This window comes from Erpetoichthys calabaricus, chromosome 1 (assembly GCF_900747795.2).
Source record: "Erpetoichthys calabaricus chromosome 1, fErpCal1.3, whole genome shotgun sequence".
In the NCBI taxonomy this organism is placed as follows: domain Eukaryota; kingdom Metazoa; phylum Chordata; class Cladistia; order Polypteriformes; family Polypteridae; genus Erpetoichthys; species Erpetoichthys calabaricus.
In genome coordinates this window covers 187,376,262-187,402,504 of record NC_041394.2, presented here as the reverse complement: position 1 = coordinate 187,402,504, position 26,243 = coordinate 187,376,262, and the positions used below count along the sequence as shown (strand labels likewise).

General features: G+C 37.8%; 1 protein-coding gene across 5 annotated transcripts in view; it reads left to right on the top strand.

Annotated features, from left to right (window-relative positions):
• Positions 1–2,447: 2,447 nt before the first annotated feature.
• LOC114658102 (protein arginine N-methyltransferase 8) overlaps positions 2,448–26,243 on the top strand; it is a 209,091-nt gene continuing 185,295 nt past the window's right edge. For 2 of the 5 annotated variants that reach the window (XM_028810146.2, XM_028810135.2), the window contains exon 1: positions 2,448–3,645. In XM_028810146.2, the coding sequence (XP_028665979.1) occupies positions 3,577–3,645 (69 nt within the window). In that variant the 5' untranslated portion in view covers positions 2,448–3,576. Of the gene's footprint in view, positions 3,650–26,243 lie in introns of all 5 variants that reach the window. The other 3 variants (XM_051923007.1, XM_028810153.2, XM_051923010.1) reach the window with 3 other exon arrangements.

Below are 26,243 nucleotides of genomic sequence, written 5' to 3'. Positions count from 1 at the left end.
CATGAGAATTGTAAAGTTAGTGATCCAAATCAAGCACAAACAGGAACAAACCAGTGGCTAGAACTGGTTTAAGATTTCTATCACTTAACTGTAGTTTGAATTTGTAAGAAGTGGTGTAAAGAATAGTGGTGAAGAAAATGTGAAGTTCAATAGACTGAGCAGTTCTGTTGTAAGTGGAAACTCAGTTCACAGTTTGGGAGAAAGAAGCTTGAATTAGAGATCTTTTTTCCATGCAGGAATGTTAAGGTCAGGACAACAGCTTACAAATGGATCTTATAGAAATGGACAACAAGTAGAAATAGAAACTCAGGGGAATGGAAGCGATGAAATGGACATTTCTAGCTTTTAACTGCATAATCAAACATAAACATTCCTTACTTTTGTCATGAAATCACTGACATACTGAGATTGAGTAATGTGCCATACTGTCAGTGGTATGTTACTATCATGTCACTAGCAATTCTGGATAAATCTGAAGTGCTTGTTTTGCAGTACACTTTAAAAACAAGAGTCTAGGAAGACTAGACTAGAGGTATATAACAAAGGTTTATAGATTTTATGTCCTCAGCTCCTCAAGCATTCCATAAAGGAAACTAGACACACAGTGTAATCTATATTTCTCATTTTGTAAGAAATTACCATTTCTAATAATGGATAAATTGCCCTTTCTCTCTGGTAGCACACTGTAGATAGAATAGATACTGTAGCTAAAGCTTATGTGAAAATGAAGAGTAAAAATGTTCTATAATCACGTTGACTGATCATGTAAACCAAACTACTATGCACTGTGACAGCCTCTGGTTCTTATTTCAATATGTGAAGATTTTGTTAAGTTTTATGTAATGACTTTATTAAGTAAAGTTACATTTATTACCTGCACTTCAGAAGAGGTCATCTACCTGAAGTTAAACATGTTCGGGCCAGGCCAGTACTTGGATGGGAGACCATCTAGGAAAAGCTTGACATACTGCTGGAAGAGTTATTGGCGAGGCTGGTGAGGGTGCTTACCCTCTGGTCAGTGCAGTGGTGGGGACACTGTGCTGTAAAAATGGTGCTGCCCATTGAATGAGATGTAAAGCTGAAGCCCTGATTCTCTCTGGGCATAAAATGATCCAGGGCATGTTATGAAAAAAGACTAGAGTGTTTCCCAATTTTCTGGCTAAACTGCCCACATCGGCCTGGTTATTTTGGCCCCCATAATCATCCCCAGTATGTAAATGGTTAACTATCTCTCTCACGCCTTAACTCTCTAATAGCTGTGTGGTGAGTGTACTTGTGTAAGAATGGCTGTCATGACATCAACTAAATGGATGCTGCACATTGATGGTGGTTGAAGTGGCTCCCCACTGTCTATGTAAAACACTTTGAGTAGGTTAGAAAAGCAATATATACATTTATTTATTTATTATTATATTATTATCATCATCACTATTATTTATTTATTTGCTTATCTTCTTTGCCTGACACACTGTAGTTTATTCTATTGTTTACTCTTTTACTAATTCATACATCCATTTGCTTTGCAAGTCTGCTTTGTGATGCAAGTTCAGGGGATGTCAGAACCCAAACAGGCAGAATTGGGCAAGAGGCAGGAATTAACTCCAGAAAGGGATTCCACTCTATTGGTGGGCACTCATACATATGCTCATATTTATTTACGCAGTGTAATTTTTAGACACATCCATTAAACTAACCTGCATAACCATAGTATGCAGGGGGAAACTGGGATATTCAGATAAAGCCCACATTATCGGGGAGAGAAAGAACCTGCAAACCCAACACAGAAGTTAGTGCCAAATGCAACCTAACTATTCACTACACAGTAGTGAAATCATGGGGTGTGGGGAGGTTGGGTAGCTCTAAAGGCAAAGCTGAAAATAAAAGAGAAAGATCCAGATTCTGAAAAGTAACAGTGGAGGCCTTTGAATGGGTTCAATTCCAACCACAAACTGTGAACATCCCACTAAGATAAATGAGAATCAAGCAAGGGCTGCACCTCCTTTTACTGCTATGCTACAAAGTAATACATGTCACCCTGGCCTAAAAGGGAGCCAAAAGTTTGAGTGGAGTGTTTGACAGGAGTATCAGCTGAGCCTAACACAGAACAAGCCAGCATATGGAGAAGTCTTTGACAGGAGGTTTTAAAGAGAAAGTAGAGGATCAAGAGTACAAAACAGAATTTGATTCCAAGGGTTTACAGTTATTTTGCAGTTGTGTTATTTCACTACTATTTTTTTTGTTAGTATACATTTGAGTAATATAAACTGTTCACCTGTCCAGTTGCAATTACGGGTTTATGATATTTATCCAGTAACCATTTTCGCTTAGACTGATATAATACAAAGTAACGGCGAGCTGCTGAAAGGGGGATTCTCGTATACATGGTCAAATAAAGTAAATGCAGTGGAATGCAAAAAAAAAAAAAAAACAGTCAATCAGTGAAAGGCGGGACGACTAGGTGCTCGAGTCTACTTGCCAGCAAGAAGTCTTCCTTTTTATCTATTTTGTTCTCCCTGGATCGTTCAGTGAGGTACAGAAACAGACAGAGGCGGACTTTCCGATTGGTTCCACGGGAGCCACAAAACTGCGTGCGACTTTCACAGACTGCAAAGAAAGGCTGTGCCGAGAAGGTGGTGCGGACAACAGCGGGGATGTAGGCGACCGTAATTGAGGGAGACAAAAAGAAAAAAAATCCGTGCAGAGAAACACGGGACGTTTAATACAGGTGGAGATGAATAAAATGGTAATCGTTACATTTACGGCAAAAAAGAAAGTTGTCATTCAGCTGGAAAACAGAATCTCTTCCTGACAACTATACCTGCGGATGAGGTATTCACAGACTTCAGCTCTTCATCGATCCTAGTTAAACTTCACATCTCCGTAACCGGCCCGATCCTTTGGAACTCTTATTCCTGACACGTACAGTAGACCTTTTACTAGTTTTAGAATTTAAAATATATATTTGTGATGTCAGGGCGACGTCTTCTAACGACAGAGACTTTTGGAGAGCTGACGGATACATTCGTTTCCTACAACGGTAAGGAAATTGTTACATAGCGACACAAGCATATTTGGTTTAACGGATCTTGGAAAACATCTTCTTCGTATAAAAAATATAACCATCGTACGTTTTGGAACAAACAGACAGTTTCAAGCCAGATGAGTTCACTCCAGAATGCTGCCGGAGCTACCAAGATGGTTTGACAAGCTCTTCTTTCCTTTAAATGAAGAAAGTTTAACTTGCTATAAGAAGCAGCTGCTCTAAACCAGAAGGGAGCAATGCTCCCGGTAGCTTTCTCATACAAACACATGCGGAAAAATAAACAGGTGAACTTTTAAACGATGGATTCCCCAGACTATTAACAGGACTAACATTCTCACCAGTTCGATCGAATGAACAAGTTTCATCTCTGCTTTTCATTAAAAATGTTTTTTGGATCATGACTTAAGATACTTTGCATGAAAGAAAAGAAGAGAAGGGCGCTAAACGGCACAGAAAGTAGAATTTTTAATATTTATTTTATTTGAGAATTTTTTTCACCTCTAGTTAATTAAAAAAAAATCTCACTGGCTCTTATGGGAATGAAACACTCCTCCCGCTGCCTGCTCCTGAGGAGAAAAATGGCGGAGTCTGAGAATCCTGAGGTAGGTAAGAGGATATTTTTTCCCCACCCAATTATTAAATTAAAAAATCCAGAAGAGAAATAATTACAAACACGAATAAAGTTTACTAAGGTGTTTCGGAGCGGGGGGAAGTGGGGGTGGAGGTAGAGGGAGGGCTCTAACCATGATTATTCACATGGTTCTTTAGGTGCTGTGTTGTGTAAGGGAATGTGGAATAATTGTCTCCCTTTCACAAAGATATATTCAGTGATAAATTATTTAAAACCGAGAGGTGTGCATTAGAAGACACAATGAGAAATTATTTTCTTGTATTGTGCTTAATTTGTAAAATGACAGTACGGTGGGAGTTAAAAGGTTTGCGGGTGGCACAGGGATAAAATATAAGGCAGCCATCATATACCGCAATAGATCATTCAGATCTCGAAATGGATATTTAATATTTTCTATAACGTGCGCACATTAAATGCTACCGCGCGGGCACACTTTTAAATGGTGCTGCAATCAGAACAAAGTTTCATAGCAGGTTTGCTTTTAAAAACCGAGACCAAGAGTAGAGCTGTCCGTGGTACTGAACTCGGGGGAGACGCAACGCTTCTTTCCTCACTGGGTCGAAAGTAGAATTTTATTACTCGTGTCCTTCAGCCAATACATGGTTAAAAATCTGAGCTAAAAATAGTTTACGCATTTCAGTTACGTCAACAGCAGCCAAGTCTGGCACGGCTTTGATTTGATGCTTTACTTGTCTCATCAAAACAGCCGATATGTGCAGGACAGGTAAAGCAGCGAGAGCCGTAGACATGCACGTCCACTTGATCAACTTGATTTTTATAGCCTGGCACTTAGGGAAATATTTCAGTGTGGAAATTTAAAGTCTATCACACTGAAATTGGTCCAAAAACCATTAAGATTCAACATGACTTCCTTTGTATAGTCTACATTAAAAGATATTCATACTCTTGATTGCACAAAAAGACAAGCTTCCTCTTTATGTGCATCTGTTTAACAGCTGCTTGTGTTCATTGTAGGCTTCCCAATATTTTTTTTACTAGATATCTCAGTCATTGGAGAGCAGGCGACACATATCTAGGTGTATTAAGCATCCTTCCTTCTGAACATCCTTCATATTGTTACCCTGCTTCTTCTGTTCAGTTAACCCAGTCCCATCAGATTACTTTTTTCTCCAATTTTAACTGAATTTTCTTGCGTAATTGGCTTTATGTATAATACTGTTTGCTGCCTAGCACATTTATAGTTTTTTCTATAGCATTTATAGTATTTGAAAATGTACTAAATGTACTATAAATAGCATATAGTTACTGTATACTATTTAAAATCTCAAATAAAACACAACATAGTGTTGTCTTTCATTTAATAAAATCAAGTAAATTAAGTATTGAATGGAACGCTGAAAACATCTTCTGAGTGCAATGATCTTATATTATTAAGATCAGTTCTTTGCTGTTCCAAACGATTTGAAACCATGACATAATATATGTGGTTACCAATAATGATGCATTGGCTTTCTTGACAAGCATCTGCCTGTACTCATGAGTATAAATCTAAAGCTTATACTAAAATGAAGAGAAAAAAAAAACACAATTGTGGAAGAATGGAAATTGCAATGATTGATCATTTAACTATACTGTACACAGTGTCAGTGTGAGACTTGTATAATTTTATATCTCATTAATTTTTGTCTCAAGAAATAAGTCTTCTCAAAAAATACAAAAATAATGTAAATTTCCCGATTTAATGGTGGTAATCAATCTACAATTCACCTCGTATTTTTCTGCCTAAAGCACCCCTATGCATGACTGTTTGAGCCCCAGGCACTGAGTGAAGCCTACTTAGACATCGGGTAAAATGGGTGCCTTAAACAGAAGGCTGACAATAGAAAGCACTGACTTGGAAAAGAAAAAGCAGGAGTAGGTACAAGTCATAAGCATGAAGTCTCAAAAAGGACAAGGCCATTTAAAATAAAGAGCAGGTAAAAAGCTGAAAAGAAAATGTCTTATGCAAATAAAAAAAAAAAAAATAAAGCTTATAAAGTGTTAAATCTGAAGCAGGGGCAATAGGTGAGATACCCTTATAAAAGGTGGCTAACCCATTGAGTCACAACAGGTGTGTAACTTCACATGAGGGTATTTAAACCCTGGTAGGCAATGCATCTGACTGCAAGCTAAAATATCACAGGGTAATACACTGTGAAGTTCAAATAGTTATCCATATTCTTGGTTTCCTTGATTTTACTCTTTAAATCTGCTGCCCAATATGCTACATTAAGCTTAAGCAGATGTGACATTACTTCTAAGCTCTCATCAATTAGATCAACGTAAGCAACAGCATTCAAAGATATGCATACCCAAAAGGAAAGACTTTAATAGTGTTGAGTGTTTACTTGATTTTCTCTGAGCATTCACAACCTGCTTTTCCTATTCTGATTGACAATACTACACCATCATACACAAAGAAGAAAAAGAATATTGTGTACTTTCTTTTGGTGGTACGCTCCTAAATATTTCACTAAGACTAAAAATGAACATGTTGAGCAGTAAGGGAACACCTGTAAGTGAAAGAAACCGTAAGTTTGAACTTCAAGAGATTAACCAGAGTCTATTATTTCATTGCATTTATATTAAACGCACTACATGATGTGCACAATCAGTCAGTTCCAGTTTTACTTTCATTTGATTAAAGTCACAAGCACAATGAAATTCACTCATACTTGCCCACTCAGTTATATATATATATAATATATATATATATATATATATATATATATACATATAAAAATCATACATCATTTTTCAGAGTGTTACCATTGTAGATTACTTGGAGACCTATACCAGTATGGTACCTGAAGCAGCTAACTGCCTTCATTGTTCAAAATAACCAGTGAGTAGTTATTAGAAATAAGAATCAGCACAGCAATTCCACCACTGATGATTGTGGTAAAACAATCCTCATAAATCTCTACTTGCTGTAACATGAAGTATACACAAGACTGAGAAAACAGTCAACTACTAAACTACACAGAATAACAGAAACAACAGAAACAGCCTTTGCTAAACCAGCCAGCTTGACAAAAGAATGGCAAAGTACTCCTTCATTACTGCACTACTGGGATGGGTGATTCACTAGCCTAACATCAAAACAATCTTATGCCCCACCTTTGTCTTATCCAAATGACTCTCTTACAAGTACTTTTGCTGAACATGAATTATCATTGCCATTCTCATCTAAATTTCATGCTATTCGTATCTAGTCACCCCTCCTTCTACCCCAAGTAGTACTTCTGACATCCATAGCGTTTACCAGGCCTTTCCAAAAAAAAGTCATCACTAGGCTTGTGTGACTCCTTTATGGGAACTCAACATAATCTTGAGGAGTTGGCTCCTTTCAGGTAGTAATAACATCCCTACTGTCTTCTGGAATGGTTGTCCTCAGGTGTGATACTTAACATATTGGAGGTTTTCATTACATCTTCACTTTGTTATCTAGTTTTGGATGTGGTTTTGTCACTGAGGACCACTAACTATCCACAATACATAGATGTGTGCATAAAGAAGGAACACAGATGTTAATTATGTCTAGAAATTTGCTTCTTGAAGATATATTTACATATGTATCTGCTGGGATAAGTTCTTCAATATGTGGCCAGGCTCTTCACTCAGTTTTTTAAGATTTATTGTAAAGTTTAAATCAAGTGCTGTATACATTATCTATAATTATTTTCATTATCAGTATTTAAGCCTAGAATAAGTAAACAAGGTACTGTATTTGTATTGTGAATATTATGCTATAAATTTGAAAATTACAGTACCAGTTGTACATGTCATTCAGTAATGTAATCAGAACTTGATTCTTTCATATTCTATGGATATATTTAAGATATTATAGCATAATATTATTCCTAACAAAATGTGTATTCTACACATTCTGCAAATGTGTGCAATGTCTAAAATTTGAAACGGTACATTTTGATAATATTTAAAAAAAAAAATAACACAACTTAAGTTTTTAAATGAAAGCATATGTACACATCCATTAATGGTGAAGGATACATATTTAGAATGACTAATCTAAAATCCAGAAAAATAAATGATGTGTCAATAGATTTGCATTCCTGGTTCTTATTATACTAATCAATAGTTTTTAAGATTTTGTCATATTTAATATTAGGCCACCAAATTGTAAAAAAAAATAGTTTTGAAAATACATATTTGCTCATATATATTTCAAAATGCTGACATGCTTGTATTTAGGAGTTGTTTAAGGTGATAGGAAAGACATGATTGGAAAGCGCCTTTTTCCAAATACTGATTGAAAATAAAATAGCAGTACTGATATGAAAGGCTTAAGATAAAGCTGCACTCTTTTATTGTAGTGAATTTAACATTTTTAATTTGGGTAGCACTGCCACCTCATAAACTGAGCAGAGATGTGGTTATGGGTGCGGTGCCTCCCAAAAAAGTCATCTGCTCGGCCCCCCCCCAAATAAATCAGTAAAATAAAGCTTTACCTAATATTTACATTTATCAGCCTCCTTAAATACCCACCTCAATGTAACATCCTCATAATGCCACTGCAAAAAAACATCATTCAAATCTGGCCAAGTCAGTGTCTATATTTCTTAGTGTTTTTTGGTTTCCACTTACATCCCAAAAAAGTCTGTTAGGTTGCTTAAAGAGTCTGAATTGGTAAGAGAAGTGAATGCATGTTTGACCTATGGTGGATTTGTCCAGAACCAGCTCCTATAATTTCTGATGCTCCAGGGATAGGCTGTGCCTCCCCATAACCCTAAATTGTATTAAGCACTTTCAGTAAGTGGATGAACGTTAACTCTCTTAATACAGTCATGTTATGCCTTTCAGCACACTTCCTATAGTGCCTGAGATCACAGCCAACACATGCACGTCACCTATCACTTATCTGCTGGAGTATTTAAAGATGCTCCTGATCTGTCTTTGCCCAGTAACTGAGTATCTCATTCCTTTATTTCAGGATCTACCTTTAGCTTCAGGATTTCAGTGTTTTTGACCTTCAGTATGTTCTTTAACTACATTATACTTGTTTAATGTGTTGGAAATTTGACATTGGTACTTTTGATGTTCAAAATTCCCTCTTTTGTTCAGTTTTAATGATCAACTTCTGACTCTTATTCATTTTCACTTAGCTTACTCATTTTTCCATTACCTGTCTAATTCAAATTATTTCATCCTGTAATAATGTCACCAGGCATTTGTCCTAATGAGAATGGTTGTGTCCTTTATACTCATACTGCTTAGATTTTAAAGGAATTCTCTTCGAGTATACAGGAAGAGAACAAGGAACTGAATACCAGTTTTCATTTAGGAACATTATATAGTTTCACTTCCCGGGTCCTCCCTGTGTGGAATTTGCATGTTCTCCCCGTGTCTGTGTGGGTTTCCTCCGGGTGCTCTGGTTTCCTCCCACAGTCCAAAGACATGCAGGTTAGGTGCATTGGCGATTCTGAATTGTCCCTAGTGAGTGCTTGGTGTGTGTGTGTGTGTGTGTGTGCCCTGTGGTAGGCTGGCACCCTGCCAGGGGTTTGTTTCCTGCCTTGCGCCCTGTGTTGGCTGGGATTGGCTCCAGCAGACCCCCGTGACCCTGTAGTTAGGATACAGTGGGTTGGATAATGGATGGATGGAAATTATATAGTGACATGACAATTATTTCTTGCAGTTTCTGCTCTAGGAAAGGCAAGATATCCTGCAATTTACTATTGGTAATTGGCATAATATTGATAGATCTATCTATCTATCTATCTATCTATCTATCTATCTATCTATCTATCTATCTATCTATCTATCTATCTATCTATCTATCTATCTATCTATCTATCTATCTATCTATCTATCTATCTATCTATCTATCTATCTATCACCACACTAGTATGCTCGTCCAACTATACAAGCTATCTAAAGAAACCCCAGATCAAATCAAAATCATCAAAACTGTAGTAGGCCGAAGATTATTAAGTTACTCATTTTAAGTGCTATTCCTCGAATTTTACTAAGTCTGTATAAAATGTAAGTAAGTGACAGGGCCAGACTCTGTAACCTTGTGTTGAGCTAAGAGAGCTTAAAAAATGGATAGATGGATGGTAGTAAAGATGTAATTGTAAATAATTGTGAAGATCAATTTCATATGCTGGGGATAATTTTTAATTTTTGGGTAAATTAAATAATTAAGATTTGGAGGAGGAACAAAATGCTGATAATGGAGACAGACAAATAAACACAGAGTAGCTAGAACAATACTATAGAAAGGGGGATAACTGCAGGCTAACCTGGTAAGAGCCTTTGCTTGTAATTGAAGAGGTGGTCAATTTGATAACTAAGACTTGGGGATACAGTGTATGCCAAACATGAAATGGAATTTCACAAACAACAATTCATATCATCGTAATGTTTTAGCAGATAAAAGTATGGGTTCACATTTAATAAGAAGTAGTTTACCTAATAAAATTGGAATTAAAAAAACAAGCAGAAAATATTGTATGTAGTTGAAATAACATTAAAAAGCTTCCTAGAACTTTCATATTTCTTCCAGCTTTTTGACAAAGTACAAAATGCCCTAAGGATTAAGCCCTAATGCCCTAAAGTACAAAAGGCCCTTCTAGATTAAGAAGCTCATTCATCTGTCACTGAAAGATTATTGTATCAAGTGAAGATGGAACTTTCAAACACAACTGAGGTCTGAGGTGGGCCAAATGTGACCCTACAGCTGCACTGGGTACAACACAAGAAACCACAGTAGATGAATGATAGTAGAGTGTGGGGTCCACACACACTCAATTCTATTTAACATAGCACATACATTTTTGGGAATGTGGGAGGAAGGCTTGAACCCCTGGAGAAAAAACCAGATAGGCACAGACAGAAAATGCACATTTCACAAGGGCAATGATGGGACACACTGGATTTGCAAAGCAGAAGCATTTATCACTGTGACCCAATGCTGCCCACAGTACAAAGATGGTTAAAAGAATTTCTTCCATTAAAAATTTAGAACATTCTGGTGCAGGAAAATGAAAGAAGCATTGACTTCTTTATTCATTTCTAACTGCCACCATCAAATTCCTCATCATATTTCAGTGTCATGCTCAATAAATTGCTTTATTCTAAAGCTCAAGCATAACATAATGCTTCTTTATTATGATTTTGTTGTTAGTCCTGGCAAAAAAGTGGACAGATCATAAAGTTTTATCACTTTTTTATGATACATGGAAAGTACACCAGGAAAGGTTTAGATAAAGTAATAAACAAGTTCTGAATCTAAGAGTGGGCATTGTTCTGTACATTATTAATGGCAGGATAAATGTGTAAATTTAAATGTGTAAATGTGTTCAGCTTAGCAAGCCCCTCTGTTTTATAGAAATTGGGCCAGAGTCATTTATTGCAGTATAGTAAAAAAGGAAATGCCATTCTCAAAACTTTGCCAGTTCATTGTTATAAAGAATAGTATATAGGTAGAATAATCCAGACTTGTCTGGAAACTTTACAGCCAAGACATTTCATGCAAACTGGAGGACTTTATAAAGACATCATCTTACCAATTTGCATGCACTTGTAGACTTTTTAACATCTGTGGGTAGCATAGTAGCACAGTTAATACTCATTTGTGGATGCAACATCCAGAATTCCAATTCCCTGCCTGTTTATTCTCTGTGCAGAGTTTGTTTGATCTCTCCATTGTCTGTGAGGGTCATCTCCAGGTACTCAAGTTTTACTCCCACATCCTCAAAAAATGTTTGTTTTTGGTTAAGTGGAAATTCCCAATTGTGTGGGAGTGTGGGTCACAAGTTGATGCCTGTCTTGCACCCAATGCAATAACCAATAGATTCAAAACCAGAAGTGTGCCCAAAAACTACAATTTCTCAATGCACTATATTTTTATTTTGCAAGAAAGTTTGTATGTATGTTAATGTGAGCAGCCATCTTATATGCCATGATATCATGAATAATGTGGCAAATAAATTACAAACTAGGAGCCAGAAAGCGTTATAACGATCAGACACAAGAAATGGCTAACAAAAAAGTCTGAACTAGTGTAAGTCGCCCTAATTGGAGGTGTTCATAAGAAATGTTATGATTTACATCATGAGGTACAAGTACATAATAAACAAGAATAGTTGTGTTAGATATGTAATATATTAAGATGCGTGCTTCAATTAAATATTTAAAGTCTATATATTCTTGATTGTAATAGACATTTATCATTTTTCACCCTCTGATAGAGGTCCATCGAGGGCTTGATCCCTAGTAAAGGATCACAAATCAAAAATAACATCAATTTCATAATCACTGCCCTTGAAATAGTCTAAAATTAAACCTCAGATGGCTTTTATCTGACATTTGTCATTTTTAAACCTTCTGTGAGTGGCTCTTAGAGAGCTAAGACCACTGGTAAAGAGTCAAATATCAAAAATATTCATATTCATGGTGGACACCTCTAAATAGCATAAAATGATACTCCACATGCCTATATTATCAATCCACTTTTTTTCAGTTTTGTGAAAAGGAGTAATTTTGACCCCTTGTATCCCATTAAGGGGTGAATCCCAGGGGTCAGTTGATGTGGCATGTAAAACTTAATGTCACTCTGATCATTTTTGCAAAAGACACATTTTGGTTTACTTTTTATCATAAAAGTGTAATTTCTTGCACACAATATGATCTAAAATAACCTAAAAATTAGGATGTTTTCAGGTATAAAGGGCAAGAAATAGGGGAGGACACCCAAGAGCTCGACATTTTGCATAACTAGACATAAAGACACAGTATATCATATGTGTGAGTTTTTCATACTGGTGAGTCAGAAAGTGCTGAAACGATTTAAAAGAGTTTCTAAGTAATTCTTGATTACATCTTGCCTGAAGAAGAGGCCTTGAGTTGGCTCAAAAGCTTGCATATTGCAATCTTTTTAGTTAGCCAATAAAAGGTGTCATTTTGCTTGACTTCTCACTATATCCATAATGGCTAACAAGGTACAACACTCTAGTATTATGAACACAATAAAACAAATTCAGTATTATTTCCTAAAATACTGGAAGTGTGTCTACATAGAAAATGTTGGAACAGATTTGCGATACACCAGTCATTTTCAGTTTTGTTCTGCACATGAATCTACACCCATGCCAAAGCAGTGATCTAACCTAACGAAGTAAACCAGTTACAGTTCAGTTTCTACAGAGTGGTTTAATGATATTCAAAGGCCATCAGGTACAAACTTACAGCAACTGTCCATAATGAAATTCACCATCTCCTACAAATTACATCCCATTTTTCATAAAAAAAAAGGATCACACAGTGTCGGACACATGTCATTTTCTAAACCAATCAACTCAGGCACTCCTCAAAATGCAGAATAGTGTAATGAGAGAAAGGTTTGCCTAATGGCATCACAAAGGAATAATTCACACACTGTCTATGCTTAAAGGAAAGAATGCTGCACCGTGATCAAATATTTACTAATATTTGACTCATATTATCACTGCTATTTTAGTAATATTTTGTAACTGAAACAACATTCTGTACTACTGAATACTAATATTAAAATTGCAGTGCAACAGGTACAGAGATGGACTGGTGACTTGTCCAGGGTTGTTCCTGTCTAAGACTCAGTGATGCCAATGTTGGCCTCAACACCCTGTGATCCTGAACTGGAATAAGTGAGTTTAAGAATGTATGTACATATTGGGTATATGTAAGAAGTGACTTTAATAGTTTTCATAAGCAGATGATATTACTGTATAATATAATTGAAGTATGTAAATGTATAGATATGATTTTATTAGTCATTCATATAATGAAGTCTTCTTCACTTTTCTTCAACCTGCTTATCCCAACAGGGGGCTGTGGTAATGCAAAGCATATTCTGCCAACAGAAAATTAAGTTTTCTAAAAAAAAAAGTTATAAACTTGATTACAAAGTAGGAAAAACATTGGGACTATCATAAGTATCTTTGTGGTCAGCCTCTTCCAAAGTTTAGCTGTGTTAGTATTCCATTAGCATGTTTTCTTTTCTGATTTCAAAAGGTAAAACAGAACAGCTTGAACACTTTAATCTGTTTTTATCAGCAGATGTATTCTTGGTATGATAAAAGATTGAAAACTGTGATAGTATTGTCTGGGGGCTACAAACATATAAAACACAAAGCTCTGTGATAAATGATAAAAAAAAAATAAAAACAACCATCGCCTACAGACAGACGCAAACATGTATAGGTGGAATGGTGTCAGGCTGGATAGTGCAGTTCACTTACATCTCCAGGGGCCTGGGTTGAATTCTTTTTCTGGTCACCTTCTGTGTGGAGTTTGTTAGTTCTTCTCTGCTCCACTGCCCTGCCACATTGTTCCACTAGTGCAGTGTTTCCCAACCTCAGTCCTGGGGACCCCCTGTAGCTGCAGGTTTTTGTTCCAACCAGATTCCTAATCAGTGACAACACCTGATAGCACTGATCTCATTTAATTAGCTGGTATTATTTTTATTTTATTCTACATTCAGAAAAGCACAGCAGCATGATTTTTACATTTATAAGACATTTAGAAATATTTCTGCTTTTGCTATAGATTTAAATGCTTAACTCTCTTTTGTTGATTTCATTATATTTTGCCCTTTCTCTGTGCAGTTTTTCTTTTTCGTTGTATCTTATTAATGACAATTAAAAATGAGCAGAGCAGACAAGCTGGCAAACAACACTGAATAATCAAAGACTGCAAGTACTTTAGCATCAGGCCCACTAATTAGTAAATAATGGATTAATTAAACAATTAGAACACCTAGAAAAGTAGAATGAAAATCAAAATGAAAATATTGTTAAAAAAAAAAAAACATTATTCCCATATACTGTATCTGGTTGGTACATTTTAATATATATATTGTAACAAGTAAGAGTCCAAGACATCATAAAGGTTTGGGGCAGCTACCCGTATATTGTTTTTCCCGGCTGCAAAACTCAAAATAAGTAGCAAGATGTGCATAGAACAGAGTCCAAAACAGAACTGATCACAAGAGACAAAGATGGAGTATTTAAAGGCCCGTATAGGAAGTGACGTCATTAAAAAGGGCCGGAATCAGAAGTGATGTCGTCTGGACTGGAAATGACATCAGCAAAGGGCCTGGTGCCAGAAGTGATGTCAGCAAAGGGACCGGCACTGTAAGTGATGTCTTCTGAGGTGCTGGAACCTTGCAGGATTTCCCAGGAAAGCTCTGTAGGGAACTGAGAAAGACAGTCAGCACACTCTGCCACCCCCTGGTCGGATATTTTATTGCAATTACTCCGGCCCTTTAGCTGCCTCCTACTCGCATGTGTGTGACAATGCCCCCCCCCCACCAACCCAGACCCATCGGGTCGGGCGTCCTGCACCGAGAGGTTGTGGGCACAAGAGAGGGCATCAGCGTTGGCATGGAGAGGGCCCTTACAATGAATTAATGGAAAACTTGTAAGGTTGGAGGTCAAGAAACCACCTAGTGACCCATGGATTCGACTCTTTCTGAAGGGCCATCCACTGTAAGGGAGCCCGATCCGTCACCAGAGTGAACTCCCGGCCCAAGAGGTAGTACCTCAACTGTGTAATCACCCATTTAATTGCAAGTGCTTCCCTTTCCACCGCTGCATACCTGGTCTCCCGATCCAACAGTTTCTGGCTCAGGTACATGACGTGGTGTTCAACACCATCGACGCTTTGACTCAGCACGGCCCCCAGGCCTGCGTCCAAAGCGTCCATCTGGAGAATAAAAGGGAGAGAAAAATTAGGAGCTTTTAATATTGGTGCTGAAGTAAGAGCCTGTTTTAAGTCACAAAATGCAGCGTCCGTCTTGTCAGTCCATACCACATGATTGGAGCCCTCTTCTTTGTTAGATCAGTCAAGGGCTCCGCTCTCTCTGAAAACCTAGGTACAAGCCAGTGGTAGTACCCCGCCAATCCGAGAAATGCTTGGACTTGCCACTTGGTTCCCGGATGGGCCCTTTTTAAAATGGCATCTATTTTTGAACACTGTGGTTTCACGGTACCCAAACCCACCAGGTAGCCCAAATATTTAGCCTCTTTCAGTCCAAAGAAACATTTCTTTGGATTGATACGAAGCCCGGCTTCTCCCAGTGTCCACAATACCACTGTGACCTGCCGTATGTGTTCCTTCCACATGCTGGAATAGATGACAACGTCATCCAGATAGGCAGCACTATATGCATTATGGGGGCGGAGCACTTTGTCCACCAGACACTGGAAAGTCGCAGGAGCCCCTTGTAACCCGAATGGAAGGACACGATACTGCTAGTGTCCGCTAGGGGTGCTAACCGCTGTCTTGACCTTCGCGGAGTCTGTTAAAGGAATCTGCTAGTACTCTTTTGTCATGTCAAGTGTGGTCAAAAATTTTGCTTGGCCAAGCCTTTCGAGGAGGTCGTCCGTGCGAGGCATGGGGTAAACATCAAATAGGGAGACCTGGTTAAGCCGACGGAAGTCATTGCAAAACCTCCAACTGCCGTCAGGCTTATTAACCAATAAGACTGGACTGGATCCGGAACTATAACTTTCCTCTATCACTCCTAGTTCCAGCATTCGCTTGATTTCCAGTTACACTTCTGCTTTCTTTGCCTCAGGAAGTTTATAGGGATGCTCTCGGACTATAACCCCCGGTTCAGTCACTATATCGTGCGCAATCAGAGAGGTTCTTCCTGGTTTTTCACTCACCACCTCTGAGACGGAGAGGATAGCTGATTCCAGCTCCTGCCTTTGTCTGGCAGTTAATTCCTCGCCGAAATTAAGGGTGTCTATGTGAGCAAAGAATGAGCAGGGCTGAGTGGAGGCGGGATCAGGTTCCCTTTCCTTCCACGGCTTCAGCAAGTTCACATGATAAACCCGCTCGCTTGGTCTATGATTGGGTTGTTTCACCAAATAGTCGACCAATCCTTTCTTCTCCTTAATTTCATAAGGGCCTTGCCAATGGACGAGTAATTTAGAATGGGAGGTGGGAACTAACACCATGATACGATCACCCTGATGGAATTCTCAGAGTGTCGTGCCACGGTCATAATAATAATAATAATAATTCATTACATTTATATAGCGCTTTTCTCAATACTCAAAGCGCTATCCACACAGGGAGGAACCGGGAAGCGAACCCACAATCTTCCACAGTCTCCTTACTGCAAAGCAGTAGCACTACCACTGCACCACCTGTGAGTGGGTCTGTGCTGATTGTGCCTCTTCCATATGACTTTTTAAAATAGGTCGGACTTTTCCAAATCTATTGCGTAATTGCGCGATATATATTCCAAAATATTTGTAGAGGGAAGAGCCTCTCCTTCCCAGCCTTCTTTCAAAATATCCAATATACCTCAGGGGTTGCCTTCTGTATAATAATTCAAAAGGTGAGAACCCCGTAGAGGCTTGTGGGACTTCCCGATAGGCAAAGAGAATGAGGGGGAGGAGTTGATCCCAATTCTGCCCATCCTCGCTGACCACCTTGCATAGCATCTGCTTGAGAGTCTGATTAAACTTCTCTACTAGACTGTCAGTTTGAGGATGATATGCCACGGTCTTTAAGTGCTTTATTTTCAGTAACTTGGCCATTTCCCTGAACGTCTCCGAGGTAAAAGGCGTCCCTTGGTCTGTTAGGATTTCTTTAGGGATGCTGCATCATGCAAAGACCCCTACTAGTTCCCGTGTGATTGCTTTAGATGTACCTGAGCGTAAGGGAACAGCTTCCGGGTATCGGGTCGCATAATCCACAAGGACTAATATGTATTTATGTCCTTGGGCTGAGTGCTCTAAGGGTCCTACATTATTGACCCCGATTCTTTCAAAGGGACATCAACTAAGGGAAGGGGAACGAGAGGAGCACGGTCCCTCCTAGGAATTTGCTGTAATTGACATTCTGGACAAGAAATACAAACCTCCTTGTTAATTCCCGGCCAATAAAATCGAAGCTTGATCCACTCCAGTTTTTTCGGAGCCCAAATGGCCTCCAAGGAGGTGGGCATGTGCTAATTCACAAACCTGCCGCCAGTAGGCTCGTGGGATTGACAACAGTTTCCGTATCTCCCTCCCATGTTCCGCGACCTGATATAATAGATCATTTTCTATTACAAAGTGAGGTCCCTGTGGCATTGGCTGATGTGTGCGTTGGCCATTGATGAGGACCACTGCATTTTTTGCAAATTTAAGGAGTCATCATTCCACCGCTCCCTTTTGAAAGAAGCTGACGTTTTTCTAAACTGAAAGTGTATCTCAGAGAGAGGGTCTGGCCTGGCCTCAAGGCATGGGTGGACGATGTATTCACCTGCGACGGTCCAGGAGTCTCCCCGTCCTCCTCGCGGGCTTCCGTATCTCTCTCCTCCGGCTTTGTACACGGTGTGGAGACAGCTTGAGGCGAGTTATCCCCATCTATAATGAGGCCTAAGTTTTTATCGGGAGTAGTCAATAGTTTACCGCATTTGTTATCAGACCAGTTCCGCCCTAGAATCACTGGAAAAGGTGGATTAGGATGGACCGCCATAGGAAATTTTTTTTACCGATCCTCCCTGACTGATGAAACATATGGCAGTATTGTACATGCAAATTTCTCCATGTGCGCATTTTATACTGGTCTTTTCTTTAATTTTTTGTTGCGGTAAGATATATCGGCAATCAACAATGGAAATGTTGCTGCCGGAATCAAACAGGGCTTCTAGTTTATAACCATTAATGACTGCAGGTCCCATATTTGATAATGTCAGGGGGTTGGCCAAAGCGCACAAACCATCTTCCACCTTCCACCTACATCCCACCTCGTTCCCGGGTAGGTTGCACATATGGCGGTCCAGGAACTCAGAGACAGGCTCCGATTTATGTAGAAGAGACTTATTTTGTAGGACATAATCTCTAGGAACCTCAGCCTCCCCATAATTCTGAAATAGAAATGCTGCTTTACATAGATGGATGGATGAATGGAGACAGGTGAATCAAAATGCTAAAGGCAATATCTTTCTTAAAAAAAGAGAATGAAGATAAATATTTATCAGCATTATTCAATTTCTTCTGAAAACACCTCTTTGATTGTTCCAAAGGTTTCTTAATTCAGTCTCACTGAAATGTTTTTAACATAATATTATTTAACAAAGTTGCCTTTCAATCCATTTTTTGACTAAAGCACTTTTTCCTCTGTTATGCAATAATTCATGTTCACACCTGGAAGATTTTGGCCAATGCAGATTTACTGTCATTATGAAAAGGTTATAGAATATAAATCCGAGTCGGCCATTCACACTGCAAATTTAAATTTTCAGTCCTGGAAAATGTATAACTCAACCCACAGGGCAGTGAGAACAATGACGTTATTACAGTAAGAGCTTTAATTTTTCACACAAACCATCTTTGACTAAACCCCAGATCTTAATGACATGAATGACCTTAATTGTTTTCCAGGTAATCTCACTTCCTTCTCAATGCATTCTTTGCTTTCAATTCCTTTTTAAGACTCTCCATGTTTAGTCAGTGCAAGTCACATCTACTTCCTGTCCTTTACGTATGTTTGCTGTCATTACTCAAATGAGTTTTTAAAACCTCTATGTTTAGATGTTCAGTTTTTCTCCATCATTAAAAGTTTTGTTCCTCAGCATTGTGAAGATATCTTCACCAAGATAACTGGTTCTGCTGTGTTCCCGATTAATTGCAGAGATTCCTGCAGATTTGCTCCTTGATATAAATTGTATTTATCTTAGCTGCCTTATGGTAGTTTTTGCAGTGGTTTGTGTGTGTTAATGGAAGTAGTCCATATTCCCCTGAGTGTTTCACATTTGTATTTACAAAAACTCTTGTCTTATTCAATGCTTGTGTTTTTCTTTAGTATTTGTGCTATTGGTTTATAATTTTTTTATTTAATGGTCTACTTTTCTCTGTTACTCTTTATTGCAAGTTTATAAAGGTTTGGAATTTGTTGTCATAATTTACTGCCACCCTTATTTGGATTATTTTTTCCTTTAATTTATTCCTGCTTCTTTCTGGATTTCACATATCCAATTATCCAATACATTATATTGCATTAGGTGTATACTGTATACACACTCTATTTAACATAGATATACAACACTCACAGTATTTTACCCAATTATAAAAAAAACAAAAAAAAACAGTAAGTAGTAATTACATTATAATTACATTATAACATTGTTCAGTGAGCCTGATAAAACATTACACAGATTTAGATATTATGTTGCTCAAATTTAGACGTTTGGCTAGTTATCCTATTTAATTTAACCCATATAGTCTAACTGATATAGATGGATGGATGGATGGATGGATGGATGGATGGATGGATGGATGGATGGATGGCTGTTACAGCTGTGCCCACTCAACATGTCACATAAGACAGCAGAACTTCCATATTTTCTCCAAAACTAGTCCATCACTGCTTTTTAATTTTACACCTACTACATCAGCATCAGGGGTCATCAGCTGACATTAAATTATCATTCATTTACCAACAATCATTTGAACATACTTCTTCTTTCTCTTTACTTCCACTATTCTGCTTGTCCATTTTTTGGACACAATTACACCAGTCTCCATATTGCCATCATTACTCCCTTGTCAGAAAACACTTGTAACTCCCGCTATTCTTACTAAACATTCTCACACCTTTCCACCTCACCTCCTTCAGTCTCAGCACACATTTACTTTCCTTCAATTCAGTATTTACACCACTCTGCCCATATTCTCGTATCTTACTCCCCGTATTCCATGTAACAATTCTTACACTCTTTCCTTCACACCTCTTACTCACTTCCTCACTTTAATCCCCCTTGCTACAAAGTCAGCCATCCCACAATGCATCAGGCCTAAATTGGATTTTCCCCCTGTATTATAGCCAGGTTCCCCAACTATCTGTTTGATGTAGGTAGGTTGGAATGTCCATGCGTTACTGTGGGTTGTACCTTGTCCAGGCTTTGTGTCTCATTATCAAGAGGGCTATAAGAGGGAGTAGAAAAGTGCAAGGTCAGATGCCCTTGTTGATGCCAAACTCCTTTAAAGAGATGGTGACCTTATTGTAACCGTTGGTCTCAGTGCTCTTACCTCAGAAGCAACACACACCAGAAAACTAAAAAGGAACACCAGTGCATTGCAGACAGCATTGATTATTTATTCAGTTTTAGCAACTCCAATAAGCACATTTTTTGTTTCTCTCCTTTGAACCAAAAAAAAATCATTGTTATGTTTATGGGACATTCATACAGAGCAAGACATGTGGTGTCTATTCAAAATACAACAGATATATATTTATTTTCTATTGAATTAAAGAAAAATTCTAATAAATTAGGTTATTCCAGAGGTTAATTACCTAACTATTAATTACCTAAGTAGTCCTGGAGCTCAGTAATTTTTTGGCTTTATCCAGAACATGCTATTAAATTGTCACTTGACACTTCAGTACTGTTAATGAAAAAGCCAACTTTTTATTTATTTATTTTTGCTAGTGATTAATCAGACTGCTCCTACCTAATCAAACCTAATTTGGAGATGGGTACACCCCAGGTGGAGCTGTGAGGCCAACCAAATCAAATCTTTGTAAAACAGACAATCAAATCTTTTGTACTTGTCCGTAATAATAATTACAGCCTGGCACTCTAAGGACAGATGCTGTGCTTATTTTATGTAATCTATAAATAACTACACAGATATGTCTGCATAAAATCTTTCTCTGTTTAATGCAATTAAATTAGGAGTTAGGAGACGACACTGCAGCTGCACAATGAGAAAGACAAGAAACGCACAGAAACAAATTTGTAAGGATTCAGTATCGTAATCCGAGGAAAATGATGTACAACGAACATTCAAGGCTAAAATGCTAAATATGGATTTAAACAGATTAATTAAGTGTTAAACGATTAAGCAGAGTTGTTATATTTGAGGAGATGGTATGTGAGATGATTCAGATCATTTGATGGAATACTTTGCTAAGCATTAGCAGTCTGAATATTAATGATTTTCATTAAACAATAAATTGCTCAGTTACAATCATGTAGCACTCAATCAATGTAATGTTATTGTCTCTCTAATATAAAGTAATTCATAGTATAGGGCAGCAAGGTGGTGCAGTGGTTAGAGCTGCTGCCTGACAGTACGGAAATAGCATGTTGTCCCTGTGCTTACTCTTCTTCATATATCTGTTTTCCCTTGCACATCCCCAGAGACATGAATATCGAAACTGTGAGTGTGAGTGTGAGTGCACTTGTGGGTGCCTGCATGGCTAGGCCTAGTGAAAGACTGGAGCCTGTACAAGGTTGGTTCCTTCCTTGCATCTGATGCTGCTGGGATGTTTATTTGCTACATAGCTCTCTGTACATTGTCTTGAATGTGCTTATTTTAATTCAGGTGCTTATCCCTGTAGCACTGGGTGTAAAACAAGACTTTTCTCTGGATGGAACATTGGCACATCATTGGGTACAATTTAGTGATGCAACAAAAATTTAGAGTAGGTTAAAATTCTGCTGTAATTTTTTTTTACATTTTACTGTTATACAAGATTGAATGACAATGGATTTCATTTGGCTTTTTTGACACTGACCAACAGAAAAAGACTCTTTAATGTCCAAATGAAAATGTATCTACGCATATAGTTAATTACAAATATTTAATGTGTTAAAACAAACTCAAGATTAAAATAGCAAACTCACCTTTAACTGGGAAAAGAAATAATTAACCTCAGCATAAGATCTTTTTATCCCAGTAACCTTGCATTTCCAGGTCAATTTAAGTGAGTTTTAAACTTCATTCTGAATCACTTTATACAGCTAGTGTACCAACTCTATGCTGCCAAATTGTCCCTTAAGCCCAAAAGTAATTATTTTCAGGCTAATGTAAAGTAAATAAACTTGTAAGTCAGTTCCTACCTTGTATCCTATGCTGCCTGATAGGCTACAGCCCTCCACCACCTTGGGATAAGCAGATTGTAAGAATGAGCTGAATTTTATATGAATGCAGCTGCAATAATGAGCACCTTCACCGTGTATTTCCATATGCAGGCTATTCTGCCATTGCTAAGTACCTGTTAAGCCAACACATTATCTGCAACATAAAGCCTGCCAAAAAAAGAAGGCCAATTCATCTTGCAGAGTAATAGCTAGCAGATCTACAGTAGACATTTCATTGAGTTATTTTTTAAAAGACGGCAGGATGTACATTTTAGCGATATGATAGTAAAGACTGCTTCAGCCTCCCTCTGTCTTTCGTGTAGAGGTGAATATATTGAATCCAAGTGGCTTATGGATGTGCCTGGCTGCTACTCATCTGTGGGGAAGATGTACCTTTTAAAGCACTCTGAATACATTTTCATTTTCTATAAATTTGTATTATTATCATGATAATCTTCAAATTTTAATATCCTTTTTGCTGTACACATCACCTTAATGGATATTAAAGGTTACAGTACATTGTCAAAAATATGTAACTTCCATTTATTCCCTATAAAGCACACTATACTATTGTGATCTCCAGGGGCACCACTGAGCCCCTACACGCCAAACATAACCTCACCAAGGCAGTCCCCAGATGCAAATATATATTTTTTATAATTTATAATACCTCCAGGTGGGCTTCAACCTCTGCCTCTTGACTCTGCCTCACCATGGATGAGGTCAAGCAGCTTCTTTTCTGTTGGACCTGGGAGTAATCCTGGTGCCGTACAAATGAATGGCAGAAGCCCCAAAAAATAGGAAGACCTTCTCCCTGCAGCACCATTTGGCAACACTCCAGGACCCTGACAGGGTTGTCCCTCCCATTGTTCCTGGCAGGTGTCCATACTGGGTCCGTGCCAGAGAAGCACTGCCATCTATTGTACTGGGGAAGGAACTACTCTTGACAGATAACATCCCCATGTTCAACCATTAATCTTCCATCCTGAGTGGGATAATAATCAAGCCCCATCCTGGCTTGGGTTAGACTCCTTTCACATTGTCCTTCCATTATGGCTTCCTGGCCAGGCAAGGATTCACCATGACACTTACACCTTGCACCTATCAAAATGACGTGTAATCAAATCACTGTGTTGAACACTCAAAACTCAGAATTTGCTTATTGAATGTCATTTAATAATTATACTTAATAGTCTTGTTACTTGTCGTGCTTGCAAACTGCATTTAAAGATTAAACTGCATCTCTAATGAACTTGATTTAATCATTCATCAACCTCTTGTATCTTTATAGAGTAAAGATTGATCATCTTCTTTAATTTTACTTTTATTTATGATCTATTATCTGTTTCCAACTTCACTTATAATAATAATGATAATTCTTTGCATTTATATAGTGCTTTTCTCACTTATGTCATTACTTATTCACAGGAAGACAAAATCTTTTTTTTTTCTAAGTGTAGCTTTGAGTTTAAGGCAGTAACCATCCTTAGGTGGGAAGCTACTGGACACACTTACACATTGCGACCAAGAAAATTTATATTGACCAACCAACCTAACCTGTACATGTCCAGAAGTGAGAAGAAAGTGGAGTACCTGGAGAGAACATACAGATTCTAAATAGACAGTGATCAGTTCAGGAACTGAACTGCAACATGAACCGCTCAGTCAACATGCTGCTTGCAGCATGACACAATTTCATATTAAAAAAAAAAACATGAAAAATAGTCGACAGATTTACTTGCTATACTCTTCTGCACATAGAAGTACAGAAAAAAATCACCTGTAAATTTTGCAAAATATTTTAATAATACATTTTGTTTATATAGTGTTTATTTTTTAATTACAATGTAATGCAACATGACATTTTCAGTCATGGTTATCCAGTTCCTTGTCACAGAAGGCACTGGAGTTTATCCTGATGTCACTGAGCACAAGGCAGAAAACAACTCTTCAGAGCATGATAGCCCATTGTGGTGCCAAGATCTGAACATATTTTGTTATTCTGATCTTCAGAATTTCCCCAATTATAATCCATCCATCCATCCATTATCCAATCTGCTATATCCTAACTACAGGGTCACGGGGGTCTGCTGGAGCCAATCCCAGACAACACAGGGCGCAAGGCAGGAAACAAACCCCGGGCAGGGCGCCAGCCCACCGCAGCCAGTTGTAATGGTTTTCCATATTAAACACTCAGCACAGCATTTTGCTTATGGAATGGAATATTTCATGTCCCACTGTGAAAGCAAAGAGAATCACCTTACATTAAATCACTATCAAAGTGTAAAACGTTTCTTGACAAATCATTAAACAAATAAAATTAATTACTCAGATCTTGCCTACACAGCAGTAGTTACTTATCAGATATCAGACACCCACTCACACACGTAACATATTCTGCCTTTATCAAATTTAAGTGACTTCAAAGATACATCATTAACATAAAATTATAATGTATATTCTGTAAGCCTTGGCTACTCAACACCATCCATGTACTACAGCTACCGATTTTCATTCTGTGTAATTACTACTTTTACCTGGATTTCTATATTTAGACATTTAAACAATTTAAACAAAAATTGACCATTCAGTACGAAACACTGAACTTTTCCAAAACAGTGATTTAAGATTTGAAAGTCCCTAAAGTCCTACAGTCTACCTTACTACTTGTTCATTTATTCCATGTATATATGGTTGTCTGTGTAAACACAATTTTTTTAAAGTTTTGGTGGAGATTTACCCTTAACAAGTTTCCATTTGTGTCCTTGAGTTCTTGGTAAACATTTTTTTTTAAGTCACAGCCGGGATCCACTATACTAATTTCCTTCATAATTTTAAGGTTTTCTATCATGTCATCTTTTAATCCTGGTTTGCTTAAACTGAAAAGGTTCAGCTTCTTCAGTTTCTCCCCTTAGCTCATACATGTTAGACCTGGAGTCAACCTAGTCGCCCTCCTCTGGAGTTTCTCTAACTTTGCTATGTCTTTTTTGTAACATGGGAGCTAAAACTGCACATGGTACTCCAGGTGGGACCTCACCAGTCTGTTAAATAGCTAAAGAATAACCTTGATTTTTCCATTATACATTGGGATATATAAGCTAGCCTTCTGTACACTGTATGGATGCGGACAGTGAAGAGTACTCTAAACAAATCCTAGGCCCTTCTCATAAGCAGCACTCTCAAATTCCAGACCGCTCATTGTGTATTCAAATCCAGCTTTCTTTCTTTCTTTCTTTCTTTCTTTCTTTCTTTCTTTCTTTCTTTCTTTCTTTCTTTCTTTCTTTCTTTCTTTCTTTCTTTCTTTCTTTCACCATATAATTCCTTACATTTACTTATATTAAATATCATCTTCCACAAATCTACCCAATTCTGTATTCTGTCCAGGACCCTCTTTAATGATTCTGCTGATTCTTCATTATCTGTCCCTACGCCTGCCTATAAACTTAACCAGCTTGTTATTCATATTCTTCTCCAGATCATGTCAGTATATTAGAAAGAGCAGCAGCTCCAGTAATGATTTCTGAGGGCCAATTTTAACAGCACTGGATTCAGAAAAAAATGTCCCCTTACCATACCTCTTTGCTTTTAAAAGAACATATTTTTACTGTTTCTACATTTATCGCCTCAGTATGGAAATTATCAACGGTATTCATGTTCTTGTATGTTAATGTTTTGCTCTTGTTTCTTTTGAAATATCT